We start from the raw sequence: 18,400 nt of genomic DNA on the forward strand, positions 1-18,400 counted from the left end.
GCCTCTATTTTAAGCCCAGCCATTAAACCTGAGTGCAGGGTGAGCAAGGGTCAAGTTTAAAAGTTGAGCTTTGCAGAAAGGAGCCGGAGTGATGTGGAAAACAGGAATTCTGAGCTTCCATCACTTGGGCAGCTCCCCAGATGAACAAATCCAGGGGAAACGGGGCTGAGTGCTGACAGGGGAGTTTCCCACAGCTCCCCTGGCCCTCCCAGCCTGGGGCATCACAGCCTGCTGCCCAAGCTGCACAGAAAGATCCAACTGGGGAAAAAAAAATCAAAAAAATGTTCCAGAGAGCCCAAATTAAAGCCAGATGTAGAAGGAGCAGATGCCTGAAATGTGCTGTCAGTTCAAGACAGGATAGGAAAGCTTGCTGGTGTTGTTATTTATTAATTGTCATGCTAAGGAAGTCACAGAGAACATTTATGATTTAAGAAATAGGTGTTCTGTTGACTCAAAGTCCTGCAATTTGTATCAGCTTTAAGCCTATTTAAATGTATTAAAATTTTAAACATATTTTTTAAAATGTATTAAATGTTTAAGGTTAATTAAGTTTTAAATGTATTAAAACTTTAAACATATTTAAATATGTTAAAATATTATGGTCAACAGCACGCCCTGGAATAGGAATTAAACAGTGCAAGTAAAAAAAGATTTTCACTAAGGGAAAGGTCTCCCAAATCTTACTGCAAATTGTGTTCCTTAAATCTGGGCAAACACACTTGGTGCTAATAATGTGGGGGCAGTTTTCATGGAAATTCAGGATATATATCCAAAAATGTTGTATTTAACAGTCACTCCTACAGAACATGCACAACTTATCCAGAGTCTCTTTTAGGCAAACTCAAAACTTAGAAAAAAAATTCTCATTAAAGCACTTTTACACACACATCATGAAAGCAGCAAAGCATTTAGGTGAACTAAAAATAAAAAATATTTTAAAAATTTGAAACATAAGAGCAACACTACACTTTTTCTGACCACAACAAAACACTTTTGGCAAAATGTTCAATGAAATGCTCTGAGTGAATGCACATTTTAACAGAGAACCTTTTAAAAACAGGCACAAGATTGAGTGGTTCCCCTGTCAGATGCAGGTTTATTAAGGAAATATCAGGGATTTATATATGGAATTACAACCTAGTTATGATGTTACTGGGTAAATAAGAGGTTGGATCACATCTAACTTTACAAGTCTATTTTCTTTATAGTTCTGGATAGATTTTACTAGACAGGAGGAAAGGAAAATCTGCATTTACCAGGAGCCATTTTATGGCCTCTAAACGCATCAATAATCCACAAAATCTCTCTGAGTGATGAAAAGCAGATAATTTCCCACCAGAAAAATGAAACATTCCCATCCCAAACCAAGCCATCCACACCTGGTGAAACCTCTCAGTGCTCTTGCTGCAGTGTTTAGAGTGCAATGAGAATATCTCAAATCAAAGGAACACCAAACTCAAAATCCAATGCTCCGTTTTAGGGAACACATTCTGCCAAGAGCAGCTCCAAAGCAGCCAGAAGCCCAAAAAATCATTTTACAGACTCACAATCCTCAGCTGCAGCGTGAGAAAAAGGAGCTCAAAACACGAGAGAAAAGGAGCTCAAGACAGGATAGTAATTCTGCAGAAAAGATATTAAAGGAGAGTAATTCTGCAGAAAAGATATTAAAGGAGAGTAATTCTGCGGAAAAGATATTAAAAGCACTCTCTTGTGCACCTAAAAAATTTAAGAATTGCCCCAGATGATGAACTGAGAGACTTGTGGAGGAGCACAAAACAACCAGAGTCAAAATGTAATGCTTTTCAGTGGCAAAATGTAACAAAGAACTGGTTTTTCATCCAAAGCAAGCAGGGGTGCTCCAGAATCTCCATAAATAATCTGCCTGTCAGCCCTTGCCATTCAGAAACACAGATTCACCAAGACTTTTGAGCTGATTAACTGCTGAAAGAGATGGATTTTCCCAAAAATGCACCAATCCTACAGGGAAGAATCAAGCAAGTTCCCTGGTTTGATGGCAATTATCCTAATTTGAAAGCATGAGCTCTGCAAATACTTTGTATGTCAGATTTTCCACCTCTGAGCAGTGATTTCATTGCATAAACTTCACTAAAATACCCCAGCATTTTTGAAAGGACACAAGTTCTGGGTTTTAAGCAAAACTTTGAACTTCAATAAGTAGCAGTAAACGCCCCCCAGACTCTGTATTTTATAGAGAATATCTAAAACCTCTTTAACAAACACCTATTGTGAAGCTGCAAAAGGGATTTATGGATTAATACCTGCTAAATAATACATTAATAATTTTAATTGTTCTTAAATTTTATGTTAGCAACCTGAAAGTCAGGCCTGGCAATTAGATTTTAATTATTCCTGCTGTTAATGATGGCAGGTGTTAAAGGGTGCTTGTTTTCCCTTCTTGGATCCCTCTCATATATATATATGTATGTATATAAAAGAGGGATATATATAAAATATATATAATATATATATCTTATATATATTTTTATATATAAATATATATGTAAATATAATATATAATATAGTGTATATAATATGTATAATATATAATAAACATATAATATACAATATATTATATATATTATATATTATCTAATATATATAATATTAATTTAAATGTAATATATATATATATATACATATACATAAATATATTTATATATAATATATATTACATATTAACATATTATATATTATATATTTATACAGGATATATATATATATATACACACACACATATATATATATATATATATATATATATATATACATATATATATATATATATATATATATGAGCTAGATATACCTAGAAACACCTAGAAATTTTTCTAGGTATGTCCATGCTGATTTCAGAATGCATTAGGCATTTTACACTCATTTCCAGCATCTGCTACAATTATTTTTCAAAGGTTAAACATGAAACAGAGCCAAGTCATCATGATCCACCCCAAACTTTATTAAGAACCACTGTGGAGCCCTTTCCAGCTGCAAAAACAGCTGCAGCACTTGCACAGGCTGCAGGGACTGAATAATCACTGCTTCAGGAGCATGCCTGGGATACAGCTGTGCCAAAATTAAATGATGATGTACAAGGGTAGAGATATTGGCAGAGGGAGGAAGGAACACAAATCACATTAAATATAGTATTAGGAGACACCTGTTTGATTTTTCATGGAACACAAGTCAATATTGAGTTATCACCAGTGCTGCTGTCCCTGAGATCAAACATCCCCAAGTTTCTGCCCAAATTCCATTTTTTGTCACTGGGCAGATAAACAGCATTTCCTCCCCCATATAATAATCCATCAAGCAGCATAATTACATTTTAATTGACCTAAAATTGCAATTGCTTTCCTCACACCATACAACCCAAGCCACCTGTTTCCTTTAAAAATAATATTGAAAAACTCAGATAAAGTTACAGTTAATTTAAGAGAATGTCTAAATCATTGTGTCAATCATTCTGTAAATGCAATTCCACTGTTTAATTCTATCATTTGATCACATAATTAATTAACATCCAAATGTTATTTGCTTACCTCAGCAGCCTGTGTCTCCTGGTGTAATAAAGTCAGACCTGTCAAGTCTTCCAAGAAGGAATGTGAAGAATTAAAAACTTTGGCTAGGAAATTAAACCCTTCTCGTTCATACTGCTCAAGGACCTGCCAAAGAAACAAACAGAGAAATATTTCAAATGTAATACCCATAATCTGATTCATCCTCCTGTTTGGCTCACAAAACAAAAGCAGAATGTTTCTGAGCACTCAGAAAATGCCTGGATACTGCAAACAGGTAAAAATGACAGAGAATAAAACAATAATTTTTGCCAACTCAGTCTCTACAGTGAGGAAGGGTGGAAGCAAGAGGGAAGAGAAATGGTATAAATATTAATTATATTAAGTATTAATTCACTAATAAGGTTTACGATTTCCTGCTTTAAATACATTTCTTTATGACAGATGATAGGGCAAGAAGGAAAACATAATATATATATAATATAAAACATAATTATATATAAAAAATATAATATATATATAAAATAAAACATAATTATACATAATATAATTTAAATAATTGTATTATATAAATTATATATAAATTATATAATATTTAATATTTATAATTTATGTAATATTTATATAATATTTATAGAAAAGAATAGATAATTTATATAATACTATAAATGTAATTTATATAATATTTCTAAATATTATATAATTTACCTAAAATATTATTTTAATATATTGTATTATTATCTATATATAGTATTTTGTTATATTATATTTATATTATTATATAAATATATAGCATTTATATGTTATATATAATGTATTATATCATAAGGTTTAAGATTTCCTGCTTTAAATACATTTTTTAAGCCAGATGATAGGGCAAGAAGGAAAACTTGGCTGCACAGCCATGAAAGGAGCATTTGAGTGCCACAAAACACAGGCAAAGCCTGTTCCAGTGTCAGGGCAGGGCAAGAACCATGCTGGGACAGCCTGAAAAATTCCCTGAGAAGGTGTCCAAGCCCAACATGCCCCAGCCTCCAGAGATCCCTGATTCTGAGGCTCTTGTATCTTTCTCTATTTTTCTGCTTTAATTTTCCCGGTTCAGTTTTTATTTGGACAATTTTACAAGCTCCTACAAGAACTGTGAGGTTTTAGTTTATATTCCTCTCAAGGCCTGAGCATGAAGAGGTTTATTTCAGCCTTAGGGGAGGAGTTGCCAGGCTGATTTCAAGGCAGGGAGATGCAGATTGAGGGAAGAGAAGATAAATATCAAACATTACCCCAATCCTACACCATTTGGGACAGCAAGCAGGCAGAAAATGGTAGGAACTTATGCCTGAGCAACCCCAGGATCCATTGTTTCCTTATTTTTGTTCCAAGTTCTCATAATTTCATCCAAACAGAACTTTTCCTGCAGAATCTCAAGGAGCAGAGCAGGATTTATGCAGAGACCCCAAAACCACACATTTAAACAGAAAGGAGCAGAATGTGTGACAGGGAAAGGATCACCAGGATCCAGAAGAGGCAGGATTTTCACAAGAATGGAAATACTCCCATCAGAATTCATCAAATCACAATTACCCTCACAACAATCTCACCCCTTCCTAGTTTAGCGATTCCTAATGGTCTCAAACACCCAATTCATGGATAAAACTGTGGGAACTTGCCCAGCCCAACAACATTCTTCAGCAAAACACATCCCATGAGCTCTTACACTGGAATTCAGGCTCGTTAAAAACCATATTTATACTTAGCTGACAGCATTCTAAGCTTACTGATAAGAATAGACCGGGATCCTCACTCAGGTCTCCATGCAAAACTATCTAATGCATAATTAGATTTCAAAAAACGCAAACAGAAAGAACTGAAACACAACTATGAAATGGAAGAGATATAAAAGGTGATTATCAAACATTTGGCACCTTCCTGACCACACTTATTCTTCTAAAATAAACAAAATTAGCACTTCAAGATCTTTTCCTGAATCTACAGAAATTTTTCTTCATTCTTTAAAGATTTCTTCTTGGGGGTTTGGTGTGTGTGTGCAATGACTGATAAATATAATCATGAATTAAAAAGAAAAAAGGATTTAAAAAAACAATATTGGGAACATTTATTTGTATTTTTCTTGGGGTTTTTATTCCTGAGATAAATAAAATAACATGAACATTCACAATGCAACACAGAGAACTGAACAACTTCAGCATTTTTTGGAGATGTGTCCTCTCAATATTACCCACTAAATATGCTGGGGTTGCACTGTGGATTTGCACATTCCATGAGAATTCTGGGGTGCAGAATCCCACTAAAACAACCCAAGTACAGCAGTCCCTTGCACAGACACCAATTTCTAAGCCTGGAGTGTGTTCACAGCCCTGCCTGTGGGAATTCCTCACCCTGGCAGGGGCTTTTGGCTTTTCCTTCTCCCAAAATTTTTGGAGGAACCACAACCCAGATTTTTGGTGCTGCAGGACAGATCAGATTTCATGGCCACTGAAACCATCTCCACCACGCACAGTGAACCTCAGCCTTATCTGAAATGATTACAGCACCTCAGAGAAACGCAGGGACAACACCACTGAGATATTTTGGTCTCTTCCCAGGGGCAAAACTTATTAAAAGATGTAAACCAACTTGGGCAATGCAAATATTATGAGCAGAGCAGGGAATTGAGTGCAACCTTCCTGTATACAGCTCATCCAGTGAGGAGTCCTTAAACCTGGCTGGGTTTGTTATTCAGCAAACTCTGCTTTGATACTTGCCCCCAAAAACTGGGAATTGAGTCTGCAGTGAGGATTAAGTCCAAGTGCCCTTTGTGTTGTCAGCAGTGTGGACAATGCCAGCAAGTCTCTCATTAAGTGCCTTTTAAACTATTAATATTAATAAAATTTTAAAATTAAGAAATCATTAAATATAAATAAATTAAAACAAATTACAATGTATATATAAGTACACAAATTAAAATTTACATTATACATAATATAGGTATTATAGATATTATAATTTATATAATGTCTATATATAATATTATTTTTATATTATTTAGATATATTATTTTATATACTTTATTATTTATATATAACACAAAATATATAATATATTGTTATATCATATTTACGTTATCATACAATATATTATCTAATATAACATATATAATATAACATATAATATATATAATATAACATAATAATATATACTATATACTATATAATATAGAGTATATATAATATAATATGTAATATAGTATACTATATATTATTTCATGATATAATATTATATATTTTTATTTATTACTTTTATTTATCTATTTTATTATTTTATATATTTATAAATATTAGAAACTATATAAATATAAATGAATATGTAAAAATACAATAAGATATATTGAAATTATTACATATATTAATAAAATTAACAAAATATTTCTAAGGTTGCAGATCCAGGAGTTGCAGGTACATTATTTTTATATTTTTTTGTACTGGTACACATTAACATGACCAAATCTATTGCTAAGGAAAGATTTAAACATTTCTCTTCCCCCTGTGTGGCAGAGACCTTCCATGGAGCCACAATGGCAAATTCAGGTTTGGGTAACAAATCTGACCATACACAGGATCTTTAAAACCCAAAGCACAAGAATAAAGAACATTTTTTCCCCTAGCAGCAACCACAGAAGCCTGAAAAGTCGTATTAAAAAGTGCACTTGCTGATTCTAATGATTGTTTTTTACAAAGAGGACAGGCTGCTGAATGTTAGTATTTGTTAAATAGTTTAAAATCCAGAATTCCAGGCACATGAGCCAACAAATGTCATCTCAGGGATCCAAAATCCACCTGCAGCAGCACACGTGCTGCCTGAGCAGGCACCACTGAAGAAGAGATCCACTATAATGAAATCCTTTTGATACAGGCAGTGACTGGGTGTAGCCATGATATTTTCTGAAAAATCCCATTGCCAGGATTTTCCTCCTGAGAAGCTGAGAGGCCTCAGGAAGAAAATGTGAACAATGGTTATCTGCTGCTGTGGAATGCAACAGGTGCATCTGTGATTGGTCTCATGTGGTTGTTTTTAATTAATGGCCAATCACAGTCCAGCTTTCTCAGGCTCTTTGGTCAGTCACAAGGTTTTATTATCATTCCATTCCTTTCAAGCCTTCTGATGAAATCCTTTCTTCTATTCTTTTAGTATAGCTTTACTATATCATTTTAATATAATATATATCATAAAATAATAAATCAGCCTTCTGAAACATGGAGTCAAGATTCTCATCTCTTCCCTCATTCTGGGACCCCTGTGAACACCACCACAACTGGGAGAACATTTTGTCACCCTCAGGGACTTTATTTCCCAACTGAGATGATGGAAACTTTCCAGTGGCACAAAAGGGAGGAACTCCACTGCGCATATCTAACCTTTCCTCCCCAAATTCAGGAGCAGCTTTTCTCTGATAAATGGGACAGGGCACAGATTTGTTCAGCAGCCACTGACCAGCCCTCAGGAAGGAAAAAGAATGAGGCAAAATAATCTGAGATTCCTATGCCAGGAGACCACACAGGAATAAAACCAGTCTGAACAACAAATAGACACAAAATAATTCTAAAAAATGTTTCCAGATTTAATAAGTGACCAATGTGTTGTTGCATGGAAAGGGAATTTTCTCCTATTTAATCATGTCCAGCAGAGCCCAAAGGCCCAAGGCTGGCATGAATTTGCTTTTGCACTTCTGAACAATTCCCCACCATGCTTGGTCCCACTGAGATCCTCCCAAGGAACAGCTCTACAGGAGCAGAACACTTGAGAGATGCTACAATTTGATTGTTGTTACAATTTGTATTGTTCTTGACCTCAAACCAGTCACTGTCTGCCCACAGATGTACAGAATCCCACCTGAACTCTTCCAGGAATAAACCCAGTCCTTCAGTGATGTGTCACTATGCAGCAACTCATTTTTCAGGCAGGAAAAAAACAAAAGCATAACAAAGAACCAGAAATTCATAATTCTTGCACCCAGTCTGGCAAGCTGGAGCAGGAAAGGATTTATTAAGGAACTCTTATATTTTCTTCACCTGCAGGTCACTTTTCAGAGCTTAGGAGAGCTGGAAAACACCAATTCCTTCTGGATTTCCTGGCTGCTACATACACTGCCAGGAGAACCCACATTTGCACACCACCTCTCCTGACATGAAATCTCTCAGGTTGATGCCACAGCCTTGATTTCAGCCTCCCCTTCACAGAGCCAGAGCTCCAGAAATGTTTTTGTTTTTTACACAATGGCACCAGAACTGTTGTTTTTTTACACATTTTAAGAGAACAAATCAAGATACGTGGATGCACACCATCCCATCAGGACCAAATGCATAGGCTGCCAAAGCTTTCTGAGTAAATGATACCCAGTAACTCATTTCATGAGCAACCTTTTCATTCTGGCCTGTTTACTGAAGTTAAAAAACCCCCAAATCTCATGGCAGAAGGAAAAAAAATACAGGCTTGGAGTAAAAGGACTTGCTTTGCAATGAGAAACAGATGTGCAGCCTTGGTGTTATATTCTTTTTAACAGCATTCTGCACAAAGTCCTCTCAATTGCTGGGTACAGAGACATTCAGAGAGAGAATCTGGCTCCAGGATTGCTTTACAGCAGAAAAGTTAATATCTGCTTAAGCAAAAACACAAAAACCAAGCTCCAAACCCAAAGAAACTGGCTACTGATGCAAAACTGGCTCTTATTTTATTTCTGTCACATCAATTTCAAACTTTTTTTACCAGTGTTTACATTTGGTTTGGCTTTTTTTTTTCCTCCCCTTTTCAAAGTAGGTTGCATCTGCAGAGCTTGAACCAGTGCTGTTTACTTTCCAGGAAAAATAGAACAAGGAATGAATGCTACCAGCTGGATTATTTACACTAAAGATTTCTGGGTAATTTACCCCCCAAAACAAATTCCTGGATTACTCATACTAAATAAGATTTCTGGGTAATTTACCCCCAAAACAAGTTCCTGGAGTATTTACACTAAGTCTGATTTCTGGGTAGTTTACCCCTAAAACAAGTTCCTGGATTATTTACACTAAGTAAAATTACCCAGAAATATGATTTAGTGTAAATACTCCAGGAACTTGTTTTTGGGGATAAATTACCCAGAAATTTACCCCCAAAACAAGTACCTGAATTTTTTACAATAAACCAGGTTTTTGGGTAATTTACCCCCAAAACACGTTCTTGGATTATTTACATTAAAAATTTCTGGGTAATTTAGCCCCAAAACAAGTTCCTGGATTATTCACACTAAGTAAAATTTCTGGGTAGTTTACCCCCAAAACAAATTCCTGGATTATTTGCACTAAATCAGATTTCTGGGTAATTTACCCCCAAAAACAAATTCCTGGATTACTTATACTAAATAAGATTTCTGGGTAGTTTACCCCCAAAACAAGTTCCTGGATTATTTACACTAAGTAAAATTACCCAGAAATCTGATTTTGGGGATAAATTACCCAGAAATTTTGGGGATAAATTACCCAGAAATTTACCCCCAAAACAAGTACCTGAATTTTTTACAATAAGCCAGATTTTTGGGTAATTTACCCCCAAAACAAGTTCCTGGATTATTTACACTAAATCAGATTTCTGGGTAATTTACCCCCAAAAACAAATTCCTGGATTATTTACACTAAATAAGATTTCTGGGTAATTTACGCCCAAAACAAATTCCTGGATTATTTACACTAAATCAGATTTCTGGGTAATTTACCCCCAAAAACAAGTTCCTGGATTATTTACACTAAATCAGATTTCTGGGTAATTTACCCCAAAAACAAATTCCTGGATTTAAACACTTCCCTCCCTCAAAGGGGGCAGGTACCTCACTAAACATTTCAGAGTCACAAAAAATCTCAATATTCAAGGCTCTCTTTAGAAATTGGACAGGCCTGGATATATTTTTACACACTGTTAACTCCCTGCTTATCACAGGCCATGCAGCAAGGATAGAAAATGACTGTTCACCTGCTGAAAAGACATTTGGAAAATAAGACAGATGTGAAAAAGTCTTGCCAGCTTCATTCTTCAAAATTCAAGGTATCTGCTGTTAAAACAGCAATTTAATGAAAGTTTTATGCTGTGAAGAATCCTCCTGAATGGGAAGAGAACAAGCTGAGCCACTGAGTTAATATTCAAAATTTTATCACACAACCCATAATTCTGGCTTCCTTAAAAAAGTCCTCATTCCCAGACTCTTGCCTTTTCACAAAGTTCTCAATTTTTATTTTATTGCCATCTGATCCTAAAAAGTCGTCAAGGAAAGTCTAACAAGGTGATGCTGTAATACAGCTATGAAAAAGAAAGCAATAAAATTGCACTTTTGTGAGGATCATGGAATGACTTTTCAGGGCCTTTCAGTTCATGGGTTTGGAACAGGAAAGTCTGAGAATTTTACATGAGAAAAAAGAGAATACTCCAAAAATTACCTCAAATGGAATTACCTAAAACTTGTGCATTCACAAATGATTAAATCTGAAAAAGAAAGGTCTGCAGAAAGCTGTGTTCCAGGTGTGCACTGAACAAGGCCATGCTGGAAACACTGGAAATTCAGAAACCATGAGACAAAAATGGCAAAATTTTGGGCTCAGGTCCAAACCATGAAATCACCCTCTGCACACACACAGTTCTCTCCTTTCCTCCCCATCATCTGTATTAAAAATGAAAGCAAATCAGTATAAAAGCTTAACTAATCCAAGTACAACGTGCTGAAAAATCATTTAAGGAGGAGATTGTTGTTTTAATTCAGAGTAGGAGAGGAGTGATACAAATGGGCTTTGCTTGTTGCTATTTCCTACCCTGATTTTGAACTGCAAGGGGCAGACAATGGAGAATTAACTCACTGAAGAATCAGCTCTCAAAGGTGTTAACAGGGTTTTTTAGCTTGGGATTTTTCAGTTTCTTCTGAATCATGAGAAGGAGGAAAGTAGAGCTCTCAGAAATTTAAGAAATGCCAGTTTAAGCACCTTGTCAACATTTAGTTCTTGGGAGATGCATGCATTGTTTTCTGGAATAATCTTGATGTGCCTCATCAAGTAACCATTTTCTCTGATAAGAATATCTGGCAGATAAAACTGCAGGATTTTGATTTAAGATTTTAAATCTTAAGATTAAGATTTTAAGATTTAAGATTTTTGATTTAAGAAAGCTGCTCTTTCCTTTCTTAATTATTTCTCACAACTTATTTCAAATGCAGCAGCATCCCCAGATTCCAGACTAAGGAGGTTTCACAGCACACAAGCTGAAAGCATTCCCTGCCTGAAAACAGGAATGCAGAGAGATGAAAGGAAACAAAAGGACCAAGAGAAAAATCAACATCTCTATTTTAGAGAGTGAGCAAGAGGCACTAAAGGGGTTTTTGGTAGCCAGCACCACCAGATCCTGCTCCTGACCTCCCTGAGCACGTGGGTACATCCTTCAGTCCCCTCCCTGCTCTCTCCACGTTTTCCACAGGATGGATGTTTACAACTTGGATATTTACAACTTCCATTTATCCCACTCTGCTTCCTGTGCAGCCTTTCAGCTGCTGAGCTCATCAGCAGCCCCAGCATGTTGGCTCCAGCTCCTTCTGGCATCACTCACCCTCTGCTGAAATCCCTGATCCATCCCAGAGCAGGACAATTTGGGGCTGGATTTTGGGTCAGACATGTACAGGGACAGGCACCCCAATTTTTGAAGGAGCAGCACCCGCTGCCTGCAGAGAGCCCCTAAAGTGGGAGAGAAGCAAGGGAACTTCCCAACATGTAAAGAAATGAAAAGAAATTATTCTTCTCCCAGCAAAGCATCTGCCTGATGCTGAGTGATGCTTTGGCTGCCTGCACAAAGTGTGGCAGGAGAGGCCCAGCTCTGCAGAAATGAGTGGGGCTGCCCAGAAAATGTCATTTATTGCACCTGAAGGAGGCAGAGCTGTCCCACCCTGAGCACCCAGCCCTGGCACAACCTCCAGGGCTCCCCAAAGGCACAGCTCCAGCTGAAAATCCACATTTTATGGATTACTTCAGAGCAGAGGGGTTTGGAATCTGGATGTGCTGCAATACCTGTGAAAACGGCACTGGAGGAGCAGCAGCATTTTCTTCAAAAGCATATTTACCAGATTTCATTGATTTCTGCTATTTTACCATGTCTTAAAATTGAATTCCCTCCACTCTTCCAATTTCAAACAAAACAAAGAATTCTGCAAGGACAGATATATCAACACTGTAGAAAAAATTGAAAAAAAAAATCAAACTTAGCTTAAACTGTTCAAAAATACTTGCAAACAAAGATCAGCTTTCCCCTAAAGCAAAGCTGACAGTTAAATTGAAGAAAACAGACAGCAAGGTAGACAGACACCTGTCAAAGACTGCAATGAGAATGCAGAAAAACATCTGAAAAACAAGTACAATAATTAAAATAGAAAAGATAATTAAAATGAGAAACAACTTACATAATTAAAAATATTGTGTCTCCATGAATATGCACTGAATCCTTGGAATAAGTGAATAACTTGGGAATAATAATTGAATAACTAATAATAACTGAATAACTTCCCAATAAACAAGGGAATAGAAAGCACTAGGCTGCAAAAATGCAAAAATTCTATGGAAGGAATAAAGAACAACTACAAATTGCTCCTATCCAGCAAAAGAAACAACTGATCTTTTGAGTTCCAGGTGGAACCCTAGAGAATGAGGGCTGGAATTGATGGTGGGGTGAACACCATCATCATCATCACCACCCCAGCACCACACACTGAATATTCCTGAGTTTTAATCCAGTTTTCAGTGTTCTCCAAGTTGGTTTTTGCAGTTATTCAAGCCAAAGTATTTTAGTTGAATTTTGTTTTAACTGACAGAAAAGGAATTGTGCAACAGCTTCACAGAGAGATGATAGGACAGCACAGATTATCTCTAATATAAATAATTAAAAATTATATTCTAGGCACAAGTAGATATTGAATATGTCACTATTAGAAAACTGCAATGATGCTGCCTTTTTCCTCATGGATAGTCCTTTACTTTGTCCTAATTGTAGTTAGAATTTCATTGAATTGGAAGAAGAAATACTGGGAAAAATCCCAAACAAGAAACCCTTTAAGACCCATAAAATTTCATTTAAATGCAACAGAAATACAACCTGTCAGAAATTATTCCATTGTCTGAAACAATGGCAGGTTTCCTCTTTCCTTTAAACCGTACTATTTTGAAATTTAAATGTAACAACAGGAAAATTAATTTTTATTCATTTCTAAGAGAATTTCTACATGGAACTCAGGATGCTGAAAATATGCCTGGGTGTATTAGCAATTCATTAAAGACTCAATGAAATCTATCCAATATTAATTTGCACAGAGACTTGTCAAATGCTCACACATGTAAATTCAGGAAATAAGGAAAGTTATATGTGGACTCTGTTTTAAAGGATTTGTGCCTGTAGCTGTGCTATGATGTCAGTAAAAGATTCTCTTACATTTTTGAAATGTTCATTCCTGAAGGACAAACATTTCTCCCCATTTCCTTCATCAATTCTGTAAGCCCTGCAAGTGATTTTTTCCTTTTTTTTTTTTTTAGCAAAGAAACCACCAAGGCTTTTTCCCCCCATGACTTTTACATCCACACAATACTTGACTTGAGAAATGTAGAATATAAAAAATGTATAATATAAAAAATGCATAATATAAAAATGTATAACATAAAAATGTATAATATAAAAAAGATTTGAAGGAGTTTCAGTGACAGATCATCCATTGCTATGGGAGAAAGCAAAGAGGGATGTCTTAGTGCAGTCAGGGTAAATCTGAAGGGCCTGGAATCAAAATCAAAATTATCTCAACTGAAAAGCATCAGTGAGTGAGGGAATCTTGCAGGTTGCTGTCATAAGTGATCAGAACAATTTCAAATAAAAATGCAGGTGCAGCAGTGAGCAGAGGAGAACAATGAGAGCATTGTTGAGGCTCCATGATGACAGATTTCCAAACTGAAACACTCATAAATAACTTACACAACCCCAGCGCTCAGTAAATGTCACAGCAAAAGGGTCTCATGTATTCCTGAGATGGAAAAAAGGGAAAACATCTGCATGGGCAGGGGAATATCCTGCCTGAAAGCAGAAATTGTAACATAATGCCAGCAATGCCATCCCTGATCCCAGTGTCTGCCCCTTGGTGACATGCAGAGAAACTGAGAAACATCCAATAGGAACTCAGAGGGTGAAAAGGGGTAAAAAACCTCTTCAGCAGCTCCAGCTCCCAGCAAATGGAGGAGAATGTTGGGAAAGAACTGGAAAATCAGCAGAGAACCTTGTGCTGATTTTGATGCATTTCACAGTGGGGGTAGCTCCACATGAGCAGGACTGTAGTAGGGGAAAGAGAAATCTCTAAGGAGAACAAGTCAGATTTCCAGCACATGGATGCTGGATTTTAGCTCTGGAAGAAATGTGAGCAATGGGTAAAAACAGAGGGTTTCTCCATCTTTATATCCAGGTTGCTTGGTGGCAATTATCAGTTGTGACATTAAACTCTGTGGGGTCTCCTTGCTCATTCCATGATGCACAAGAAATAAAGGGGAGCAATAAAAGGAAATGTTCATTGCCCTCATTAAAATAGAAACACTGGCAGTTTTGCATTAAAATACTTTTAAATAATTTTTTAAAATTTTAAAATACATATTTTAACATTCATGATTTAAGACATTAACCAGTTTTCTGCAAGGATCAGATCTGTTTGCCAAGGAATTGCAACACTTCTCACCACCACATAATGAACAAACAGCCTCATTTTGCTCCCAACAGGGTAAACAGGTTAATTAGCCCAGTCAGTAATAAGCTAAATGCTCTCTCCTGTAAGTAAAGCAGTTGTTACAAATAAATATCTGTGGGAAATGGATTTGTAGAGAGTTTTCAGGGCTTGATAGAAGGTTTACACAATATATTTGTATGTAAACTTTGAGATAAGAAATGCTGATTTAGAAATGTTATAGAATAGGACAGATATTGTGAGAGGGGAATGGAGTTAGAAAAAAGTTTCAAAGGATGGCTTTGTAAATAAGATTAGATACTTCAGAGAAATAGAATTATGAAAGATGCATTTCAGTAAGACTGATGGGTAGTTTTAGATTATTAATTTTAAGGCATCTATAGTATGGTGTGGTAAAAAGCTGATAGGCCAAGAAATGCTTGTAGTGCTTTGTAATTAAGAAATAGTCTGCTTGTAGTTGTGATAGTGTGAATTATAACATCTATATTGTCTCAACCTTCAAATTAGACTGAAAATGCCTCACAGTTGCCCCATGTCTGGGTTAGAAAAAAGTATTGTCTGACAAATATCCATCCTAAATATTGCCTGACAAATATCCATCCTAAATATTGCCTGACAATATCCACCCAAATATTGCCTGACAAATATCCATCCAAATGTTGCCTGAAAAATATCCACCCAAATGTTGCCTGACAAATATCCATCCTAAATATTGCCTGACAAATATCCATCCTAAATATTGCCTGACAAATATCCATCCTAAATATTGCCTGACAAATATCCATCCTAAATATTGCCTGACAAATATCCATCCTAAATATTGCCTGACAAATATCCATCCTAATATTGCCTGACAAATATCCATCCTAAATATTGCCTGACAAATATCCATCCTAAATATTGCCTGACAAATATCCATCCAAATGTTGTCTGACAAATATCCACCCTAAATATTGCCTGACAAATATCCACCCTAAATATTGCCTGACAAATATCCATCCTAAATCTTGCCTGACAAATATCCATCCTAAATATTGCCTGACAAATATCCACCAAATGTGCTAAAATATCCGAATATTGCCTGACAAATATCCATCCAAATATTGCCTGACAAATATCCATCCTAAATATTGCCTGACAAATATCCATCCAAATGTTGCTTGACAAATATCCATCCGAAATATTGCCTGACAAATATCCATCCAGATATTGCCTGACAAATATCCATCCTAAAGATTATCTGAAAAATATCCATCCTAAATATTGCTTGACAAATATCCATCCTAAATATTGCCTGACAAATATCCATCCTAAATATTGCCTGACAAATATCCATCCAAATGTTGTCTGACAAATATCCACCCTAAATATTGCCTGACAAATATCCATCCTAAATCTTGCCTGACAAATATCCATCCTAAATATTGCCTGACAAATATCCATCCAAATGTTGCTTGACAAATATCCATCCGAAAATATTGCCAAATGTTGCGACAAATATCCATCCAAATATTGCCTGACAAATATCCATCCTAAATATTGTCCTGACAAATATCCATCCAAACATTGTCTGACAATATCCATCCTAAATATTGCCTAACAAACATCCATCCAAATGTTGCCTGAAAAATATCCATCCTAAATATTGCCTGACAAATATCCATCCAAATATTGCCTGACAAATATCCATCCTAAATATTGCCTGACAAATATCCATCCAAATATTGCCTGACAAATATCCATCCTAAAGAGCTCTGGACTCTCCCTTGCTGGTGCCAGAACAAGTTTGGCTCCAGAAGAGCTCTCAGTGCTCTCCCAGTGCCCTGAGCTCTGACAGGGATATTTGACATTCCAGCACAGCTCCTGCAGGACCAGAATAAGACAGAGGGGGAATCATACAAGGAAAAGTTGGCCCAGAATAAAAATAGATCGGTTTCCTGCTGTGAGCATCCCAAAATTCCTGAACAATTGCCTGCAGGAAGCTTCTCTGGCACGTGGCCTGGGCAGGACAGTTCTGGTAGGGAAAAGTTGGCTGCTTGCATGTCTGGCCCCTGCAGCTTCTAAAGCAGAGAAATGAAGGAATGACTGAGTCCAAATGAAAAGGACTCAAATCTCCAAACATGCAGATCAGCAGCAGCTTCTCCTGAGTTCTCCTGCATGGTTTCAGGATGTACTGGGATTATTCTAGAATTCCTAATTCATTCATTTTGTGCTTTAAGAGTTACAGAGTGACAGGAGCTCAAGGAGGAGAATGCTGACAAAAGAAAAACACCATGAACACAATGCCAGCAAATTCAATTCTATCTGTGCTGAAAGTCTGAACCTCCAGTCATTCTGACATGGAGCAGGATGAAATCCTAAATTACCTTATTAAAAAACAAACCCTCGCACAACAAACCAACATAGAGACTACAATTAAATCATAATTGGATTTGTCATTTCAAAGCATCAGCATCAGATTTCCACATAATGCAGGGTGACATATTCTTATGCTAATAAATAAAGTTAGCAAAGTAAACAAAGGCTGTGTTTCTACTGTAAGGAAATCCGTGAGCCAATGGAGCAACCTTTTCAGCACACAAGCAATTCAATCCCCAAACCACATGAAAAGTGATCTCTCTGGGAATAGCACAGCTGCTAAAATCCAAGGCACTTTTTATTAAATCATCAAGTCTGTTTATGTAAAACGAGGCTCTCTTAAAATGACCTCCAAGAGGAAATTATTTGCTCAGGAAAAATTGATCCCTGCATTGAATTTATCTGTGTGGATGTACATTTTTATTGTTTTTACATGGCAGTGTTTCCTGAATTGGAGATAAGGAGAAAATAAGAGGAAAAGAGAAAGAAAAAAGCTGCATTTAACAGTTCAAATTCTCCACCATCAAGGTTTCAGCTACTGCTGAGCTTTCAGCTCTTCAACAGGGTAGATCCAACTGCTGCTATTTTTAGAAACACCCAACTTTAGTGCTTCATCTTTGGAAGAGAAAATGCACACTGAGAGTCCTTCAAAACTTGTCAAATGCACCCAGATAGCCCAGAGGGGAAAAAAAGGATCCCTGGAGAAGAATTATTGTGCAATTTCTCCAGAAACTGCCAGTGCCCC

At 36.3% G+C, this 18,400-nt stretch overlaps 1 protein-coding gene across 1 annotated transcript in view; it reads right to left on the reverse strand.

Moving 5' to 3' along the window:
- The window catches only part of ATG7 (autophagy related 7), a 90,994-nt gene that overhangs the window by 51,483 nt on the left and 21,111 nt on the right, over positions 1-18,400 (reverse strand). Inside the window, exon 18 of the mRNA XM_030956818.1 lies at positions 3,561-3,683. Coding sequence (XP_030812678.1) covers positions 3,561-3,683 — 123 coding nt within the window. The remainder of the gene's footprint in view (positions 1-3,560; positions 3,684-18,400) is intronic.

This window comes from Camarhynchus parvulus, chromosome 12 (assembly GCF_901933205.1).
Source record: "Camarhynchus parvulus chromosome 12, STF_HiC, whole genome shotgun sequence".
NCBI classification, from domain to species: Eukaryota; Metazoa; Chordata; class Aves; order Passeriformes; family Thraupidae; genus Camarhynchus; species Camarhynchus parvulus.